At 38.4% G+C, this 17,989-nt stretch overlaps 1 protein-coding gene across 2 annotated transcripts in view; it reads left to right on the top strand.

The window, feature by feature from the left end:
• Positions 1-17,989, top strand: part of alpk3 (alpha kinase 3) — a 64,606-nt gene that overhangs the window by 39,640 nt on the left and 6,977 nt on the right. For both annotated transcript variants that reach the window (XM_004915975.4, XM_002934570.5), the window contains 6 exons: positions 5,693-5,821; positions 9,000-11,151; positions 12,253-12,400; positions 14,771-14,898; positions 16,134-16,169; positions 17,106-17,380. In XM_004915975.4, coding sequence (XP_004916032.2) covers positions 5,693-5,821; positions 9,000-11,151; positions 12,253-12,400; positions 14,771-14,898; positions 16,134-16,169; positions 17,106-17,380 — 2,868 coding nt within the window. The remainder of the gene's footprint in view (positions 1-5,692; positions 5,822-8,999; positions 11,152-12,252; positions 12,401-14,770; positions 14,899-16,133; positions 16,170-17,105; positions 17,381-17,989) is intronic.

Below are 17,989 nucleotides of genomic sequence, written 5' to 3' on the forward strand. Positions count from 1 at the left end.
TTTCCTTATGCCCTTCACTATTTCCATAAACATGTTCAAGGGCAAAACGATACTGTATCTGACTTTTATATAGGGGTCTTGCATTCTAAAGCTCATCTAAACTTCAAGGGATGTGCTGGATATGACATGGAGCTGCTGACTGATGCACCTGTGTTCTTGACTGAATTATATTTCCATAAAGTAGGCATTTCTGTAGTTACAGCACAGGTTGAACCTTGATTCCATGCACTGCAGTTTAGATCCCCCACATGTATTTTTAGCTCCTCACTGTGTGTCATTAACCTTTTAATTACAAGTATGTAGACAAAAAGGAAAAGTTCTCAGGGAAAGTTTAACTAGCAGATTTATAACTAGGTGGGGAGCCCGTCAACCCAACATATGTTGTGCATTCTATCAATCCTGTTTGTCTTCATAGAGACTTATGTAATGCACATGAAGAGAACATTTTCATTTGTGCTGCCAACTCCAAAAAAGGAACACCCTGGAGGTTAGGGTTGGGGCTTAGTAAATGTTAAGGCCCATAGTACACATCTCTGTAAGATCCAGAGCAAAATATATTTCCACATTCTTTGCACTTGCAGCCAGTTTCCTTTGAATGAGAAACAAACAGTGTCCCAATTAAATGAGCAATAATATTAATTAAAATAACATGCTGGCATACAGTTTACATTTTAGAATGCATGCAGCACCCTTTCTTCTTTATACTGTAAAAGCCACCTTTATAAAAACCGTCTTTTAATATTTTATGGCAGGCACTACCCATTTTTTATTTCATAAAGTACCCATTAGCACAAAGAGCAGCACAACTCCAGCTTATTCACAGCTCTGCCCTTACATTTCTAGGTACAGGTATGGAATCTGTTATCCAGAAAATTCTGAATTCTGGGAAAGCCATGTCCCATAGATTCCATTTTGATCAAATAATTTAACATTTTTAGAAATGATTTCCTTTTTCTCTCTAGTAATTAAGTAGTACAGATATGGGACCTGTTATCCCGAATTCTCGGGACTAAGAGTGGATAAGGAATCTTTCTTGTAATTTGGATCTCTATATCTTGTCTGCTAAAAATCTTTTAAATAGTGAATAAACCCAATAGGATTGTTTTGCCTCCAGTAAGGATTAATTATATTTCAGTTGGGATCAAGTACAAGGTACTGTTTTATTATTACAGAGAACAAGGAAATCATTTAAAAAAAATTAGAATTATTTGCTTATAATGGAGTCTATGGGAGATGGCCTTTCCGTAATTCTGAACTTTCTGGATAACAGGTTTCCTTATAAGGGATCCCATACCTGTACATTTTACTTGATCCCAGGTAAGATATAATTAATTCTGTTTGATGGCAAAACAATCTTGTTGGGTTTAATTAATGTTTAAATTATTTTTTATTAGACTTATGGTATGGAGATGGACTTGTGGTATAGAAATCCAACTTATCCAGAACACCCCAGTTCCCAGGCATACTGGATAACAGGTCCCATACCTGAACTTTCCATTTTTTTTACAATTTACCTATATAGTCTATAATTTGGCACTTAATATATGCAGCACTGCTTTACCATCAGAGGAGAAGCTAAGTATAAATATCTAATGTTTGCCTTTGGTCTAGGTCAGAAGTTGACTTAATGCATGCAATTTTTTATTAAATGTGAATTTATTTAGTATTTTTTCTATATATAAATGCAGGGTTTACATACAAAGCATCTGTCTAAGCATCAGTATGAGATTTGACCTGCTTTTGTAAGTGCAGTTTGTACCTACCATCTGTACTAGTGCCATTAGGAATTAGGAATGGTGGTTAAAATGCCAGGGCTGAGTTGTTATGTTCTTGGTTACTTGGAATTAGCTGACAAATCTGCCAGTATTATTGGTTGTTTAATTTGTGTAACAGGATTTTGGACATGAGGGTACCTAATATCACTGTTTCCCCAAATGGATTACTCTAGACCCAGTCAAACTGGTCTTAACGCCCAGCAAGTCTCAGGTGCTGAACTCTTCTCTCAGATGGACCCTTCTTCTCTCTGGGTTAACCACACTGTATCCCACTATATAAAAAGATTTTTTAAATAACTTGGATACCAATGCTTCTTAAAAACAGAATAAACTCTTTATTGGGCAGATGTTATACAATTCCAGTTGGTGGGTGCGGGTTCAGAGGGTACAAGATCATAAATTAGTAAATGCCTCAATTACTTTCTCACATGAGCTGTTATTAACACAAACACAGCTGCAGTGTTCACAACACCTCAGAGGTAGTACTCACTGCATGGTGAATCCCCAGCGCTAGGCGAAGCTCACAGTGGTGCCTTAGGGCAGTGACAGATGGGGAGATTAGTTGCCCCATGGCAAAGAGAGTAAACTTTGGGCGACTTCCGGAAATCGTAGTGACACATATGCTATCCCGCTGGCGATTTACATTCTTGCCGGTGGGATGGCATAGCGGGGAGATTAGTCGCCTGCGGCAACAAAGATTTGTCGCAGGGCGACTAATCTCCCCATCTGTCACTGCCCTTACACCAGGAAGCTCTCTATTTTTGAGCCTAATCTCTTGAGTCCATATACTGGCAGTATTGACACCACAAGGTAGCAACTATTATTAGCCTCCATGTTGCAGCCTCTGTCTTCTCTCCTAACTAACCTGATCCTGTCTCTCACTCCTAGAGTGAGCTATTACAAATCTTTCCTGGCACTTACTTCTCCTACTGAAACCTACCTCTGTTCCAGGCCTTTCAGCACAGCACCTCCTCCAGACCAAAAGAAACAGAAAATGTGGTGGCTTTCCCATTTATAAACTAAAGAATCCTGGCACCCAATGGCCAGCCACTGAACTACCAGGAAAATACATTAACCAAGGAAAAAGTGAACATTTCCCCTTCTACCTGTAAATCAGGTACAACTCTGGCTGGCCAAATCCTTCCCAGGGAACTATATGAAATGAAGGTTGGCAAAACCTTTACTCCCCCTACATTTACATAAAGCACCTCTTCAATATATGATCAATATAATGTCACTCTTCCTCATTAAGTTTGAATGGTAATCCTTAACTGCAATGTAACAAACTCGTATTCTTCTTACAATCTTAATAAACTTAAGCCATTTACTTTTAGACTTTTCACTTCCTGACTGTATTTAGAAAAAACTAACATTAGAAATGCAGAAACTTAGGAAAATTTGCCCCAAACTAAGTGCTCATTTATACTGCACTTGCATCCATGGCATTGCTGTGCTCTGCACCTTGCTGTGGATTAATAATATGGACAGGCCCGGATTTTTGGGAAGGCCACAAAGGCCCTGGGCCTACGGCACCACAATTGTAGGGGTGGCATGCTACCCAACTGCCTCTACTTTTGTTTCTGAATCTCTGGGCATGCAGGAGATTTAGCTGCTCAAATCTCTTGCAACCAGTGTCACCAGCACTTTTGGACTGAAGAGCAAGAATGCACAAAAGGTGGTGGGGGGGGGGGGGTTGGAGCAGAAAGAAGCAAAAGTAAAAAGTAAAAGGGGGTGGGTGCACCACACAAGGGAGACTTGGGCTTGGGGCTTCCTGTTAAAAAACTGAGGCCTGGTGCAAAGCCCTAGCATGCCTGCAGAACAATGGGAATGACATATTCATTGGGGAGGCACAGGTCTTTGCATTCCATTTTAAGGGCAGGGAACAGAAGTGCAATAAACATGATGGTTTATTTCCTGTTTTTGCGCTATGTACCTAGCACCACACTTTATAAATGAGCTCTCACAGATCCCCAAAATGGAACAAGAGCTGTTATAATTTGCAAAGCGATCCCTTTTCATAAAATGAGAATACTTCTCCTTTAAACAATTTTTTTCTCCCTGTCTATTAATTCAGTCCTGTGACTAGTCCATTACTAACTATCACCAGTGTGACAAGTAGACTTTCTGTATAGCAACAATCATCTGAGCTGCTGTAGTGCCGCTATAAAGAGGAGATGACCTCATTCCCTGCTACTCTTAGCACTGACACTGCTCTGCTATTGCCATTTTTGGCTCTGCAAATATTGCCCAACAACCTGCACGTACACAAAAAGCAGCAGAGGTTTCATCAGCTCTTACTTTTGGTTCTCTATTACAGAAAAACGAAATACTCAAAACAGGACTAACATCTGATATGCAATAGTCATTATTTAAAAATGTGAGCATCTTACATGCATGTTTCAAAATAAAGAGTACCTAGGCTGCTCTGCTAAAGGTATAATATTTTTGTCCCGTAGTGGTACAATAACAAGGCAACAACAAAGTGACCTAGTAACAGTGACACACTGGATGAGTTAGGGAGCAGCAAATTGTCTAATAGTAAAGGCATGCTAAATGAGCTGGGCAGCATGTCAAACCTAATACAGGCGGGTCGTGCGGCTACTGCAATATCCGATGAGATCATTTCTGCGTCAAATTGGGAAAGTATACCACTTAACACAGCTATATCCATTCTGTTCACTTAAAAATACATTTAAAGGATAAGTAAACCCTCTCAAACTTTAATGCATTGCAAACTCACACCTGAACTATGAAAGCAGGCAATGTATAGTGTGGAATATAAAATATACAGTATATAGACAGTATAGTATGGAACAGTCTTTTGTGTTTTATGGTTTATAAAAGGATAAAAAGAAGTACTCCAAAGCCTATATAAACATGTTGTTTTGCATACATTCTCAGGCTATGATATCATGTTAAAATATCTTATATTGTATGGTAACAATTATCACTAATGCTTGAAACCCAGGGTCCTAAGAAGTGTTTCTGTAATGTGGAACATGATGCCTTAGGGGGAACTAAACTCACACATATTTTCAGCTGTTATCCCAGATACTCAGCCCCCATTGTACCTTCTTCAACATCATCCCCTTAGCTGCTTACAAGTGAACATGTACCCTGTACTGCAGAGCTCTACAGCTGGATTGCCTGCAATCATGTTTGCCTGTGTCGCTCCCATGTCTATGTTTCATGGCGGGAACATGCATACTAGGTTAGAACCATTGCAACAAGGCACATAGTCAGACTGCACATATACATCAATCTGATTTTACCTTTTGTCCCCAGAATTCCTATTGTGCAGTGCTGCAGAATATATTGGTGCTGCATAATGCAAGTGCAAGCAAGTGCCTATAAAATAGCATACACCAATGCACTTGATTTACTAGTGCAGGAGCAAAGTAACATCTTATGGAAAGTGTTAATTCCAGGGCTTCCTTGCTTCTGTGTGCCTTGTGCTCTGCACCTTGTTCACAATTCATCAAAGCAGGTTGCCCTTTGGTGCTGCCAGTAGATGCAAGGTGCTTATATAGGCACAAGTACCTTGCACTTGGCTCTTCTGCTTTCATAATGATCATAAATTGATCAGTATTTGTTTTATGAATCAAGGATGCCCACTAGGATAGCATTTTTGCAGTGATGCCTCTTGAAAATGTTAGTACCAATATTACAACTAACTGTTTTCTGTGTGTGAAAACAGCTCCAAGTTATTCACTGTTCTGTGCTAGTTAGAATCCTGCACCACTCATTGAAAAAGGAGGAGATCATTGTATATAGGGGTTAATGTAGAAATAATTACTTTTAGAAGAGCATTGTTTAATTATAGTTTTGAAAGGTTATATTTTTTTAAAATAAAAGACATAACAGCCAAACAATTCACTGCTGAATACTATGCTAATTTGTTTCCTACTGTTTTAAAGGATAAGACCCAGACAGAAACAGTGGAAAAGCTCAAGACCTTAGAGATGGAGTATATGGCTCTGCAGAAAGCGTATGCCCTGCTGCAACAGCAACTTGAGCTGAGTCAGAAGGCTGAGGAAGAAAAGAAGGTAAAGTGATATAAAGATAAAAATTCATGATATAAATAAGAAGTAGCATTTTGTAGGATAAGTAATATAAATATAAGACAGTTAAGTTGGTCTTTCATTCAAAAATTCATGTTAAATGCCAAGTTAAATTGGCATGAAATATGCTAAAAGGACATTTTTGGTGACTCAGTTTGCAGAATTGATTTTCAGTATATTGGTTGATTAAAACCACAGGAATCAGCTGAACAGCAATATTTAACCACCATGCAAAAAATCTACATTTCTGACAGCAAAACTTATTTTCATTTCACGGTCACTGGACAAAATGTGAGTGGGATTGAATGGCTTACTATACGGACAAATATCAGTTTCACAGAGCAGCCATATGAGGTTTATAATTAGATGAGCATTCTGAACTATCACAGGGGGCAATTAATAGGGGCAATGATAGCTAGTAGGGTAGAATGGAAGTTTAAAGGAGAAGGAAAGGCATTTTGGCAATCTATTGCCAATAGGTTAGCCACAATAGTGCCACCTAGATCGCACCTAGATGTTCTGTAGAAAGCTTTACCATACATGATTTAACAGCCCTAGATGCTCCCTCTGTTTGTTTAAGATAGCAGCTGCCATTTTGCTTGGTCTCTGTAACTTCCATGCTGCAACTCTGGCTGCTGGTAGCACAGATTGCAGCAGAGAGGGAGTAGAGATGGAAGGGGAGAGAGGAAAAAAGAGCAAACTCAGCAGACTCGTGTCATGCCCTATAGGATTTTTCTGAGAGATGAAAGTCTAATACCGAAGAACATGTGTACACAAAAGAAGAAAATAAGTCCTGTGTTTCATTTGACAGAGAAGTCAGTGCAGCATTTCTGTGAGTGCTTATGGCTGTACTTACATAGACCTTTCTGATAACGCTTACTTAGTTTTTACCTTTCCTTCTCCTTTAAAAATAAGATCCAGTATTGAAGAACATTGACTCTAGGCAAGTTACGATTGTGTATAAATGCAATAAATCACTGGCTGCTTTTTGTCACAAAGCACTTACACAAAAGTAAAACATGCTCAAAACAACTAAATTGGTTAAATATATGGGGATGTTTTATATGTGGCAAAAAATATAAAGTGTATAAAAATATATTTGTGGGTAATTAGTTATGTTACATTTCCAATATGTGAGAAGCAAATAATACTCAATGTATGGTAATAGTGGTCATTTCACTTAAAGGTAAAGGATGTTAATTGACATCACATGTGGTGTTTGAGATATTGAAATACATGTGTAAGAGAAAACATGTCACCCCTGATGAAGTTCCCAGGAGTAAAACGCATTGGGTGTTATGGGCATTATCTTCTTCTCACTGTGAATGCTGTACCAATTCTTGCTGCTTTAAATTTGTTAAACAAAAGAATGCTTTTTAATGAAAAAGCTTTTTAATTTAAGTATTGCTATATGGAAATCTTTGCAGGCAGTACAATCACGTACTCTATAGTAGATGGAGAACATACTGCTATTTGGCATAAAAGCAGAATTTGGGAAACAGGGGGGTGCTACTAGGTCCAAATTCACCTAGAGCTTCTAAACACCTATATCCAACACTGCTTTCCAGCAGCCTGGGGTGGGCAGTAACCATCATATGAACAGCAATCAGGGTCGGACTGGGGTGTCAGGGGCCCACTGGGTCTGCTGCCCAGGGGCCCCCACCCCAGTCGCAAGCTCCTTCTATGGCCCTCCTCCCACGCAACATACAACCCCCCCAGAGCACGCAGTACTGGATGCAGGCGCACAGACAGGGGCAGCAAGAGGAGCGGGCTGGGCTGGCAGGGGCCACAGGGCCCACTAGGGCTGGCCCAGTCTGACAGTGACAGCAGTCAAACTGCCATGTGTACTATAGCCTTAATGGTTTATTACAAGGAGAAAGAAAACAAAAGAACAAAACACATGAAAAGAAACTTGGGCTGTTACACCTAATAAGATCTAAAGCTAAATCTAGTGAGGCTGTAAAAACAGCAGCTCAAATAGCGGAAGAGAAAAAGTAAACACATATCCTTATGGGTGAGTGAAGGTAACTGAGGATGGTGCCACAAAACAGTATCATGTCACTATACATAAACAGTAATTAGTGCTACAGAGCAAAATGTGTCAAGTTCTAGGTCAACAGAAAACCTGTCAAAAAGTTCACTGGGTGAGTGAAAAAGTGACTACAGTCTTATGTGTGGAAACTAAGACCCGGAACTTGTGTCAACACAAAAGACAGGATGACACTGGAGCAATCCTTTCCCCTTATACCTAATTTGTCAGCCTTTTTGAAATTATTAAATTCTCTATTTTGTGGTTTTCTCACTTTGAAACTGAGAAAGAGAAGCTGTTATATGGGTGATTGGTCTGGAGTTATTATATTAGTTATTATATAGATATTTCTTACGGTACCATTGTAAACAATTCCAGTTTACTTGGTTATCATTTTTTTTTGGATTTTAAGGGGCCAATTCACTAAAGGTCGATAACGCTTATCACATGCATTTTTGGGTTAAAAAGCATGCGATAAATAAGTACCAAGTCATTTTGCATATCACATGCGCAAAAAAACGCATAATCGCAAAGCGTTATTTATAACGCATTGCGTTAATTAGCGAATAGAAATAGTACTAACGCATGATTCACAAACATATATGAAATGTGAAAAATATTGCTTTAATCTGTGCGAATATTAACACCTACTTGGGGCAGGCGGTACTTAAACAACATTGCGGCGTGAACTTTTGGCAACACAGTCGGATTTTTTCAAGTATGTGATCGCCCTAAAGTGATGCATCCTTCAGTTTTTAGGGAAATGGTCATTTTCAGAACAGCAGTTTTCAGAAAGTAATGGTTACGTGCGTAATATCGTGCGCTAATATTGTACGCGGCGGAAAATAATCGCTCATCGCAAGTTAAATAACGCAAAGAACATCACTTCTTAATTATGACAAGTCCTTTTAGTGAATCAAGCGTTAAGTCACAAAAAATAAGAAGTGGTAAAATTTTTAATGCATGCTATAAATAGCGCTCGTTTTATCAACCTTTAGCGAATCGCCCCTTAATGTTTGTTGAGGGATAGAAAAAAACAAAAAATATATCTTGAGACTTAAATACAATGGAAATATGATATTAGGCAACCATAGGAGAAATGTTCACATTATCTTTTATTTTATATTTTTTTAGACACAGGCAGTCACAGAATCTCAGGAAAACATTGCAGAAGAACAAACCCTCAGTTCTGAACAAAATCAGATGGAAATGCCAAAAAACAGAAATGAGAACAATATGGATGAATCTGCGAGTTCACCAGTATTCATGGAGACAGATGAAGCCATACAAGCAGAAGTGGAAGCTATTCCTCAAATGGAAGGAGTAGATAATGAAAATGTTCAAAGTGAAGTTTCTTCCTTACCCCAACATTCAGAATTCTTCATGGAATATAGTTCAGAGAAAGACTCATATGGTGAGGATGCTTGCTTGGCTGTACAGGAAGCAAAAGCTTTAAAAGAGAATAGTATTTTTCCACTTGGGTTACCGCAGGAGAAGAAATTGGACACAGAAGGTGATGATGATCAGTCTTATACACCTCATGATGATACACTCAAAGGTGGTGAAGACAGCACAGCTGTATCAGACTCTAAAATAGAAACAATGAAAGATATAGAAGAAACAAAGCAAGTAGATGAAATAAAAGAAACACAGCAAGTAGATGAAATAAAAGAAAACAAATTAGAAAAAATACTAGCATCTGATGAACAAAACCCAACTACCCTCTCCATTACACCAACCTCAGAAAATACTAATGAATTAATATTATTAGATGTGGCAATGACAAAAATGGAAACAAGCATTCCACCCTCCATTATAGAGCTACCTTGCATAGATGATGTTCAGGAACTCAGTATTTCTGAAGGTATTTTGGAAACAAATATTCCAGGTGCCCCTTTAGCAACAAAGACATTGGGTGGGGATACTAACCAATCTGTGGTTACTCTTCTAAGAGATGTAAAGGCGGCTTTGGAATCAGGTGTTGCTAAAGATGTAGAATGTCCTTCAGAATCCAGTTCTAGTTCGGGACTTTCTCCACTTGCAATATCTTCTCCAGAAGAGTATTTTGTAGAACTTATGCTGCCTTTATCAGGTGAAGAAGAGAAAAGTAATATTCAAAACCCTGTGATGCCTGAGCTTGAAATCATCCCAATAAACATCCAAGATGTTGAAGAATCCTCTGATGTTCTTGAAGTTCCAATATCTTCAGAGCATCAAACAAATGAAGAAAGTGAAATTATATTAAAAGAACAAGTTAAGCAAGATCACAGCTTAGTAGCTACTTTGAAGAACTCTTTGCTAAAGTTGTTTCATATGAAACCTGCAGATGATGTAGATCAGAAGTCAGAGGTCAAAGAAAGTAACAAAGATGGTGACATTCAGGTTAGATCTCCTGAAGAAATGTCTTCGATAGAGGGAAATGTAAGCCCCCTCAATACTAGTACAATGCTTAAGTCTGATAAATATGACTTTGAAAAGAGTGCAGAGAGTATGTATTTGAGTTCTACACCAGGAAAGTTAACTCCAGCTTCAGAAGAGGACATCTCTCAAACTGCAGATTCTTTGCAAACAAGTCCTATCACATGCAGAAAGGCAAGTGAATCCTCCAAAAAAGGCATAATACAGGAGGTACATAGTGCCCCACTGACCCCAGCTATATCCAGGAGTTCAAGAGGTTTAGATGAAGAATTTGTATTGAACAAAGATGAACTTAGTTTTAGTCCTTCCACTGCACGAAAGATTGCAGGGAACATAGGTGCTGACACAGACTTTCCTTCATCTTTACCTGTGCCTGCTATAGTTGTTGGCAGCCTTCCTTCTGAAAAGACCCTTGAAAGTTTGCTCTTAGACTTTGAGAAAGACAACAGTCGCAAGTGGCGGTCTACTGAAAACATAAGTTTTATCCCTTCAGCAACACCTCAGGAGCTGGCCTCTGGTGCTCGTCGCAAAATATATCTTCCTAAGCCAAAGCAATTAGAAGAAACCGAAACTGAAACCGAAACTGGTTCACTTACACCTCCTTCTAAACTAGAAAGCCCTAGTGTTTCTCCTGGGCAGACCAGAAGGAATACCTCTTTGCTGCCCACTCAGCCTCAGCAAGCTGAAAAGCGTTCACCAGGTTTGTCTAGAAGGATGACAAAGTTAGAAGTGCCAAAGATATATGAAGAATGTGCAGAGAAAGAGAAGACCTCAGATGACCGTTCTGTGCAAGCTAAAGATTCAGACATGTTGCCAAAAGAAGATATACAGCCAGTTGAACATAAAAAAGCCAATGACCCCTATAAAGGTAATGTATCCCAAATGCATGTGCTTTTAATACTTTATAAATAAACATTTTTATATGTAGCATGGTTTTCCTTTTCAACTAGTATTAAAAAACAGACTTTCCTTTCAATCCTTTCAATTATTATGGACTGATGCAGAAAAATTCCCAGCAGTTCCATTGTTTTTATGTTACATCAAAACTTTCCTGACTGAAATATTTTTCAGACAGCCAGGAAAGTTTTTAATAAATTAAAACTAACACATTTATTAAAGTTAAAGGAAAAATAAAGTCAAAGTCACTTGGGGGTGCCAAAATGTTAGGCACCCCCAAGTGACTTTGACCGCCTACCTTTTACCCCGGGCTGGTGCCCCTGTGAGGAAGGAACAGCACCAGCCCGGGGTAGCTGCCGGCGCTTCCTTTTCCTGATTCGCTGCGCGCGCATGCGCAGTAGAGTGAAAAGCCGAACTTAAATGTTAAAGTCGGCTTTTCACTCTACTGCGCATGCGCCCACCGCTGGCACTCAGGAAAAGGAAGCCAGGAAGACGGAAGCGCTGCGCTCCAGGTGCCCCGGGCTGGTGCTGTTTTCTCCTAACAGGGGCACCAGCCCGGGGTACGAGGTAAGCGGTTAAAGTCACTTGGGGGTGCCTAACATTTTGGCACCCCCAAGTGACTTTGACTTTCGTTTCCCTTTAATAAAAAGGTATTGATCTGACAGAATGGGTTGGACTGCTTTGACCGGTTAAACACCATTCTGCCACACACAACTAGATCAGTCCTTCTACAAGCATGCATATTCTTCTCAACAGGCAACAACCCCATGCTAGTTGTAAAACTTCCAAGTAATGTAGAAATGGTAACCCTGAGAGCAACAAAGTAACTTAAGCAGCCTCTTTTGGGGCTTTTGTATTAAATGAAGATAATGTTTCAACTATTAAACAGGCTATAAAGGTAGCGACTTGTACAGTCTGAACATGCTAGAAATAATAAGCATTGGTCTTGTCAGGTCTGTAAAGGAATCGGTCAAATACATAAATGTAGTGTAAAATGGGGTAAAAAACAGATGCTTTCATGTTTGGTGCTTAACCCTCTTTCTCCTACAAAATATTATTTATATTTTTTCAGCTCCACAAGTGATAAGGAAGACAAGAGCTGAGCAATTTTCTGATGCATCTGGAAATTTGAAGCTTTGGTGCCAATTTTTCAATATTTTAAGTGACTCTATTATAACATGGTATAAAGATGAAGTTCAAGTTGCTAAAGTAAACCGAAGGTAATGTTAATAGTAATAGTAAAGTCTTTATATTAGTGTAATCAGTTATTGTTTTGTATACAGGAATGTGGTATTTTTGTAAATTATCAATTATCCTAATTGTCCTAATATCTGGCAGTTCCATTCTACACGCTGTACTGCTTATAGAAGAAGGTGATGGAAAATCAATTTAATTTAGGTGCTGCTGTAACACCCAGTAGTAGATAGCAGAAAGACAATCTGTGACTTGACATAGAACAGAGAGACATTTTGGGTAGCTAAGAAGATCTGGATTTCACCTTCAAAAAGATGGTATTTGAATTCAAACAACTGGATTAGTTTTCCTAGAGATGTATAGAACGAGAAAAGCTGAAGGCCCGAGAAACACACACAGTGAGGGGGATTAATTGGTAGACCTAGAAAAAGCACATATTAAGAAAAATAAAAGAATATAAACTATTACAAGCATGGGACCTATTATTTAGAATGCTTGGTACCTAGGGTTTTCCCAATAAAGAGTCTTTCTGTAATTTGGGTCTCTATAATTTAAGTCTACTAAAAAAACCATTTAAACATACATGAAAGCCAATTGGATTGTTAAAAATTAACTATATCTTAGTTGGGATCAAGTAAAAGGTACTGTGTTATTACTACAGAAAAAAAGGAATCATTTTTTGAATTATTTGATTAAAATGGTGTATATGGGAGATGGCCATTCCATTATTTGGAGCTTTCTGCAGCATTAGTGATCTGGGGTGAAGGTGAAGCTTTAAGAACCACTGTAAAAAAGGAAAATGTCAACAATAAGGGCCTTATCCAGAATGTTATTATGAGAAAGTTGGCACTGCATTGTACCATTTTGTAAAATGTTCAGATTTTGTTGAATGGGACCATGTTATCTCCTTCTCTAAATAACAACTTGGTACAAAGAAGAGTGCTGAAATCCCAGAAATAAATATATGTGTATTTTTTTAATACACAAACGTTCCTGTTTCTACAGACTGAAAGGACACAATAGTATATATATATATATAGTATGAGTAATCCCACTCTTACCATGTTCCATTACTAAGTGATTGATTCTGAGACTGACTCCCTCTGTTCCCATAATGGGTTATAATCTGACTCTCTGCTATGCAGAGGAAATTCAAGTCCCAGAATCCATCACTTCACAAATGAACAACATAAGTGTGGAATTGCATTACATTGTGAGGCAGATTTACTGAAACTTAAATTTTTAAGTTTTCCCTAGAACCTATAACTTCACAATGGAACAAAATAAGGGTGGGATAGTATAAGGGTTGTTGGGGAATTGCTTGTACAAGGGATATAAGGGGTTTTCAATCTGTGGAATCAGATTTGTGTGGAAAAAAATGCATTTATATTTACATCTGGAAGTTGAGACAATGTTTCTATTGCAGCTATTCTATACAAGCCCAACTGAATAAGCTCATGTCAAATGAGTTGTTTGCACATGCATGTGGAGCGGAGGTGGGGGGGGTAGGGTGAGGTGAATGTCTTTAAAATTTCTATGTGCCATATAAGAAACATGACATAACTGCATATAAATAACAGTATGTTGCAAGAAGACAGGCACTCACGTATAAGTAGGTCCAAGGGAGCCTGGGTGCAGTCCCAAAATAATAGATGGAGTAGCTGTAGAGAGAGTCCGCACTCACAGGTCTTAAGAAAATATAGGGGTTTTATTCAAATCAACATCTCAGATGTTGATTTGAATAAAACCTCTATATTTTCTTAAGACCTGTGAGTGCGGACTCTCTCTACAGCTGCATATAAATAACTGTATGTTCAGGTCTGCAGCAACTACCTCATACCAATTCATGTTTCCTTTTTAAATACATACATACATAATACAGGTATCGGACCCCTTATCCGGAAACCCATTATCCAGAAAGCTCCGAATTACGGAATGCCCGTCTCCCATAGACTCCATTTTAATCAAATAATTCAGAATTTTAAAACTGATTTCCTATTTCTATGTAGAAATAAAACAGAACCTTGTAATTGATTCCAACTAAGATATAATTAATCCTTATTGGATGCAAAACAATCCTATTGGGTTTAATTAATGTTTTATTGATTTTTTATTAGACTTAAGGTATTGAGATCCAAATTACGGAAAGACCCATTATCCGGAATACCCTTGGTCCCGAGCATTCTGGATAATGGGTCCTATACCTGTACATACTTTTTTGCATGATAATTGCAGTATGTAATTATCACAAGAAAGCATTTTATAATAGCAAAAACTGCTGCTATAAGTAGTATACTTATATAATATATTAATTACTTTTGTCAGTTATGATGATTTTGTATTAATTTTCACTTTTTGTCTGCTATTATTATCTGTATACATTTCTTGCTTACTAGTTCTGGCGATGAAGGCCAGGTGGCACTTGCCATTGTTCAGGCATCAACGAAAGACTGCGGTGTGTATCAGTGCACAATTTACAATGATTATGGAACAGATTCAACAGATTGCCTTCTGAGTGCTGAGAGTAAGTCACCTTCCAGCTCTGTATTAGCAGTATTTCCCTCAAATGATTTCTTTACTTCTGTGCAGGCAGGGAGCATGTTCATGGAATTTGTCTGTCTTTTTCTATGACTGTTCTAAGCCATTAAAGGTTTTTTTTATAACTTTTATTCAATTATTTAATACTTCTATTTGTCAATTACAACTAGGATTGTATTAAAATGCATTTTGTTTGTTTCAGTTATTTGTTTGTTAAAGTATCATTTTTGTTGCCAGGGCATACAAAGGCATTATTTTGTTCTGTTCCTTTCTTTTTTATTATTTCTCTTGCTCTATTTATTGTACCTTCTATTCCTCAATTTTTCATGGTTTGTATTCCACATTTCATTATGCTTTTCCTACAAAATTTTATTAACATTTTCCTTTTCTTTCTTCTCTTACTGCATCTTTGAACTTCTAATTAATTTTTTTGTCGGTCTCCTATCCTAACAATTGTTATTCCTTTTCTAGTATCAACATAGTGGGGCTTATTTACAATGAGATAGGACACAACTAATGGAGCTGTAATTGGTGCAGATTTGTTCCCCTTAGAACCCAGGCATTTTACATTGCACCCCTGCTTAGCAGTTTTACAAACTGGCGCAAAGTACAGAGTGCATAGCTTGTATGGGTGCAGAGGCAAGAGCTTTGCTTCTAGCATCTTCTGGCCATCCTGCATTGTACTTTCTGCATTGTGCGCAAGGTAGGGGACATGCCAGTGGAGGACTTGTGTGTGTACTTTTTAAACAGTGTATTCACACAGTAACAGTTACCAAATAAAGCTTGCCCATACAAAATGTATTTAGAGCTCCAAATTTTGTTGTGTGCAGATGCCATAACATTTGTTGCATGGGCACAAGTGCACATGTGAACAGTGAGGCACAGTAACCTCTTCTTTGACCATAGCCTGCCATAAGGCCTACCCACCAAATGACTACATTGAGATGCCGTAACCTTATGTAGATGAAATCTCTTACCTTTAATGGCATAATGATAGGTAGCCCTTTGGTTATGTGGGTTCTTATGGGGGCCGAGGCTTTTGAATGCCTTGGAAGAAACTATTATTTTGCCATGCCACACATTGTTTCCTGGATGGTACTTTGGTTATCAGGCATTTTGTTTGCCACATAACGTAAAATATTTAAATTGTATAATAGATTGTCTGTGCAACTATTGAAAAACTATTTTTTGTCATTTCAACAACTTTTGTTTGTGTTTCAGTTTTGTCTTCATTCATCAGCAAAGAGGAAGTTGAAGGTAAATACTACTAGTCGGTACTGAATTAAGTGAAAAAAAAAATCCCGTCCCTTTCCGCATCAGAAGATTTAGAGTTAGAAAATAATACTTAACTAGACGTAATTTCCATTAATTAATTCAGAGCAGGGTAAAGTCAGTCTATAGGTCTGCCAGTTCCGCCTACTCATGTCTGAACTTTACAATGTTGCATTGTATTTGTGTCCAACAGCTCATGGGTAGATAGGAATTACTGTATAATGAGAAATCAAAATAGAAGCAGTGCTGGGGTTCTAGGTTTAATTCTGACCAGGGTGATTTGTTTAAGGAGCTTGCATGTTCTCCCTGTGTCTGTGGTAGGTTTTTTCCTGCACTCCAAAAACATACAAGCATTTTTATCCTGATGAAACTTACCATCACATGTGTTTGTGAAAAAGGCTTTAGGTTGTAAGCTCCACTGGGCCAGAACTAATGTGAATGATATGTGTATAATGTCTGCTAAGCAAATATTTTGGTGCTGTATACAAAAAGGATAATAATAATGTTCTCCAGGTTTTTATCATCAGAGACGCACTCAGTGATGTGTGGAGAAAGTAGACCCAGTGCTGCCTAAACCCCCACTGCTCCTACCTCCAGCCATAATCCACTTACAGCAGGCACTGATACTTTAATCTTAATTTAAGTAGTACTAAATGCCAACCAGAATGTAAAACTGTGGGAAAAACATGCAGACAAACATCCAAGAACAACATGGGCTGAAATGGCCAGTATTGGACAAGGGTGCTGATTGTTTTTTTATAGCATATAACCCATTCAGTGATATTTCAGTCCTGCTCACTTTTCCTCATATTTAACCATCCATTTTAAGCACTAGCTTTGTACTGGGCAATGTGGTATAAGTTGGTCATGGACACACTATTCATTGCTAAGAAACACTTTGCTTCTCATTGTTTTTTTCAGTTGGGGAAGAAATAGAGATGACTCCAATGGTTTTTGCAAAAGGATTAGCTGATTCTGGCTATTGGGGGGACAAATTTTTTGGAAGAATTGTGATGGAAAATGCGCATGTTGGTGAGGGATTTCTGAGGAAGTCATGCAGAGTAAAGGCTATATATGGGCTGGAACCAATATTTGACTCTGGAAAAACGTGCATTATCAAAATCAAAAATCTTATCCCATTTGGCACCAAGAATGAAAGTACCTTAGTTGAGAAGAATTACGAGATCACAATTCAGGCAAGTGAACATTTTTCTTCTATACTGTCATGGGAAAATATGTGTTTTTTCAAAACAGTTTTTTTATATTTAATTTAGAAATTTCACATGGGGCCATTCATATTCTTCATTTCACAGGGTGCCACAGTCATGTGACCTGTGCTCTGATAAACTTCAGAGCACAGTCCCTTTAGGGCTCTGGCACACGGGGAGATTAGTCGCCCATGACAAATCTCCCTGTTCGTAGGCAACCAATCTCCCCGAAATGCCATCCCACTGGCAAATTAACATTTTCGCCGGTGGGATGGCATTTCGGGGAGATTAGCCCGCAAACAGGGAGATTTGTCACGGGCGACTAATCTCCCCGTGTGCCAGAGCCCTTAGTCCCTCTCCCCCCAGCAGCCGATCAGCAGAAATTGTCGCAAAGAGCGAAAAAGTTGCGGAAATTAACAAAAAAAATTGCAGAAAATATGCACAGTTCTAAATACTCGTACCCAATCATACTTAATTTAATAAATAGGCCCCTTACAGTGGTAAATGGGTTGCCCATAGCAAATGCTGGTCATTCAGGTAATTCGGTAATGGTCGCTACCAAATTCCCAACTACTCTCCATCTTAAAGGCCTAGTAT

The sequence above is a fragment of the Xenopus tropicalis genome, chromosome 3 (assembly GCF_000004195.4).
Source record: "Xenopus tropicalis strain Nigerian chromosome 3, UCB_Xtro_10.0, whole genome shotgun sequence".
Classification (NCBI taxonomy): domain Eukaryota; kingdom Metazoa; phylum Chordata; class Amphibia; order Anura; family Pipidae; genus Xenopus; species Xenopus tropicalis.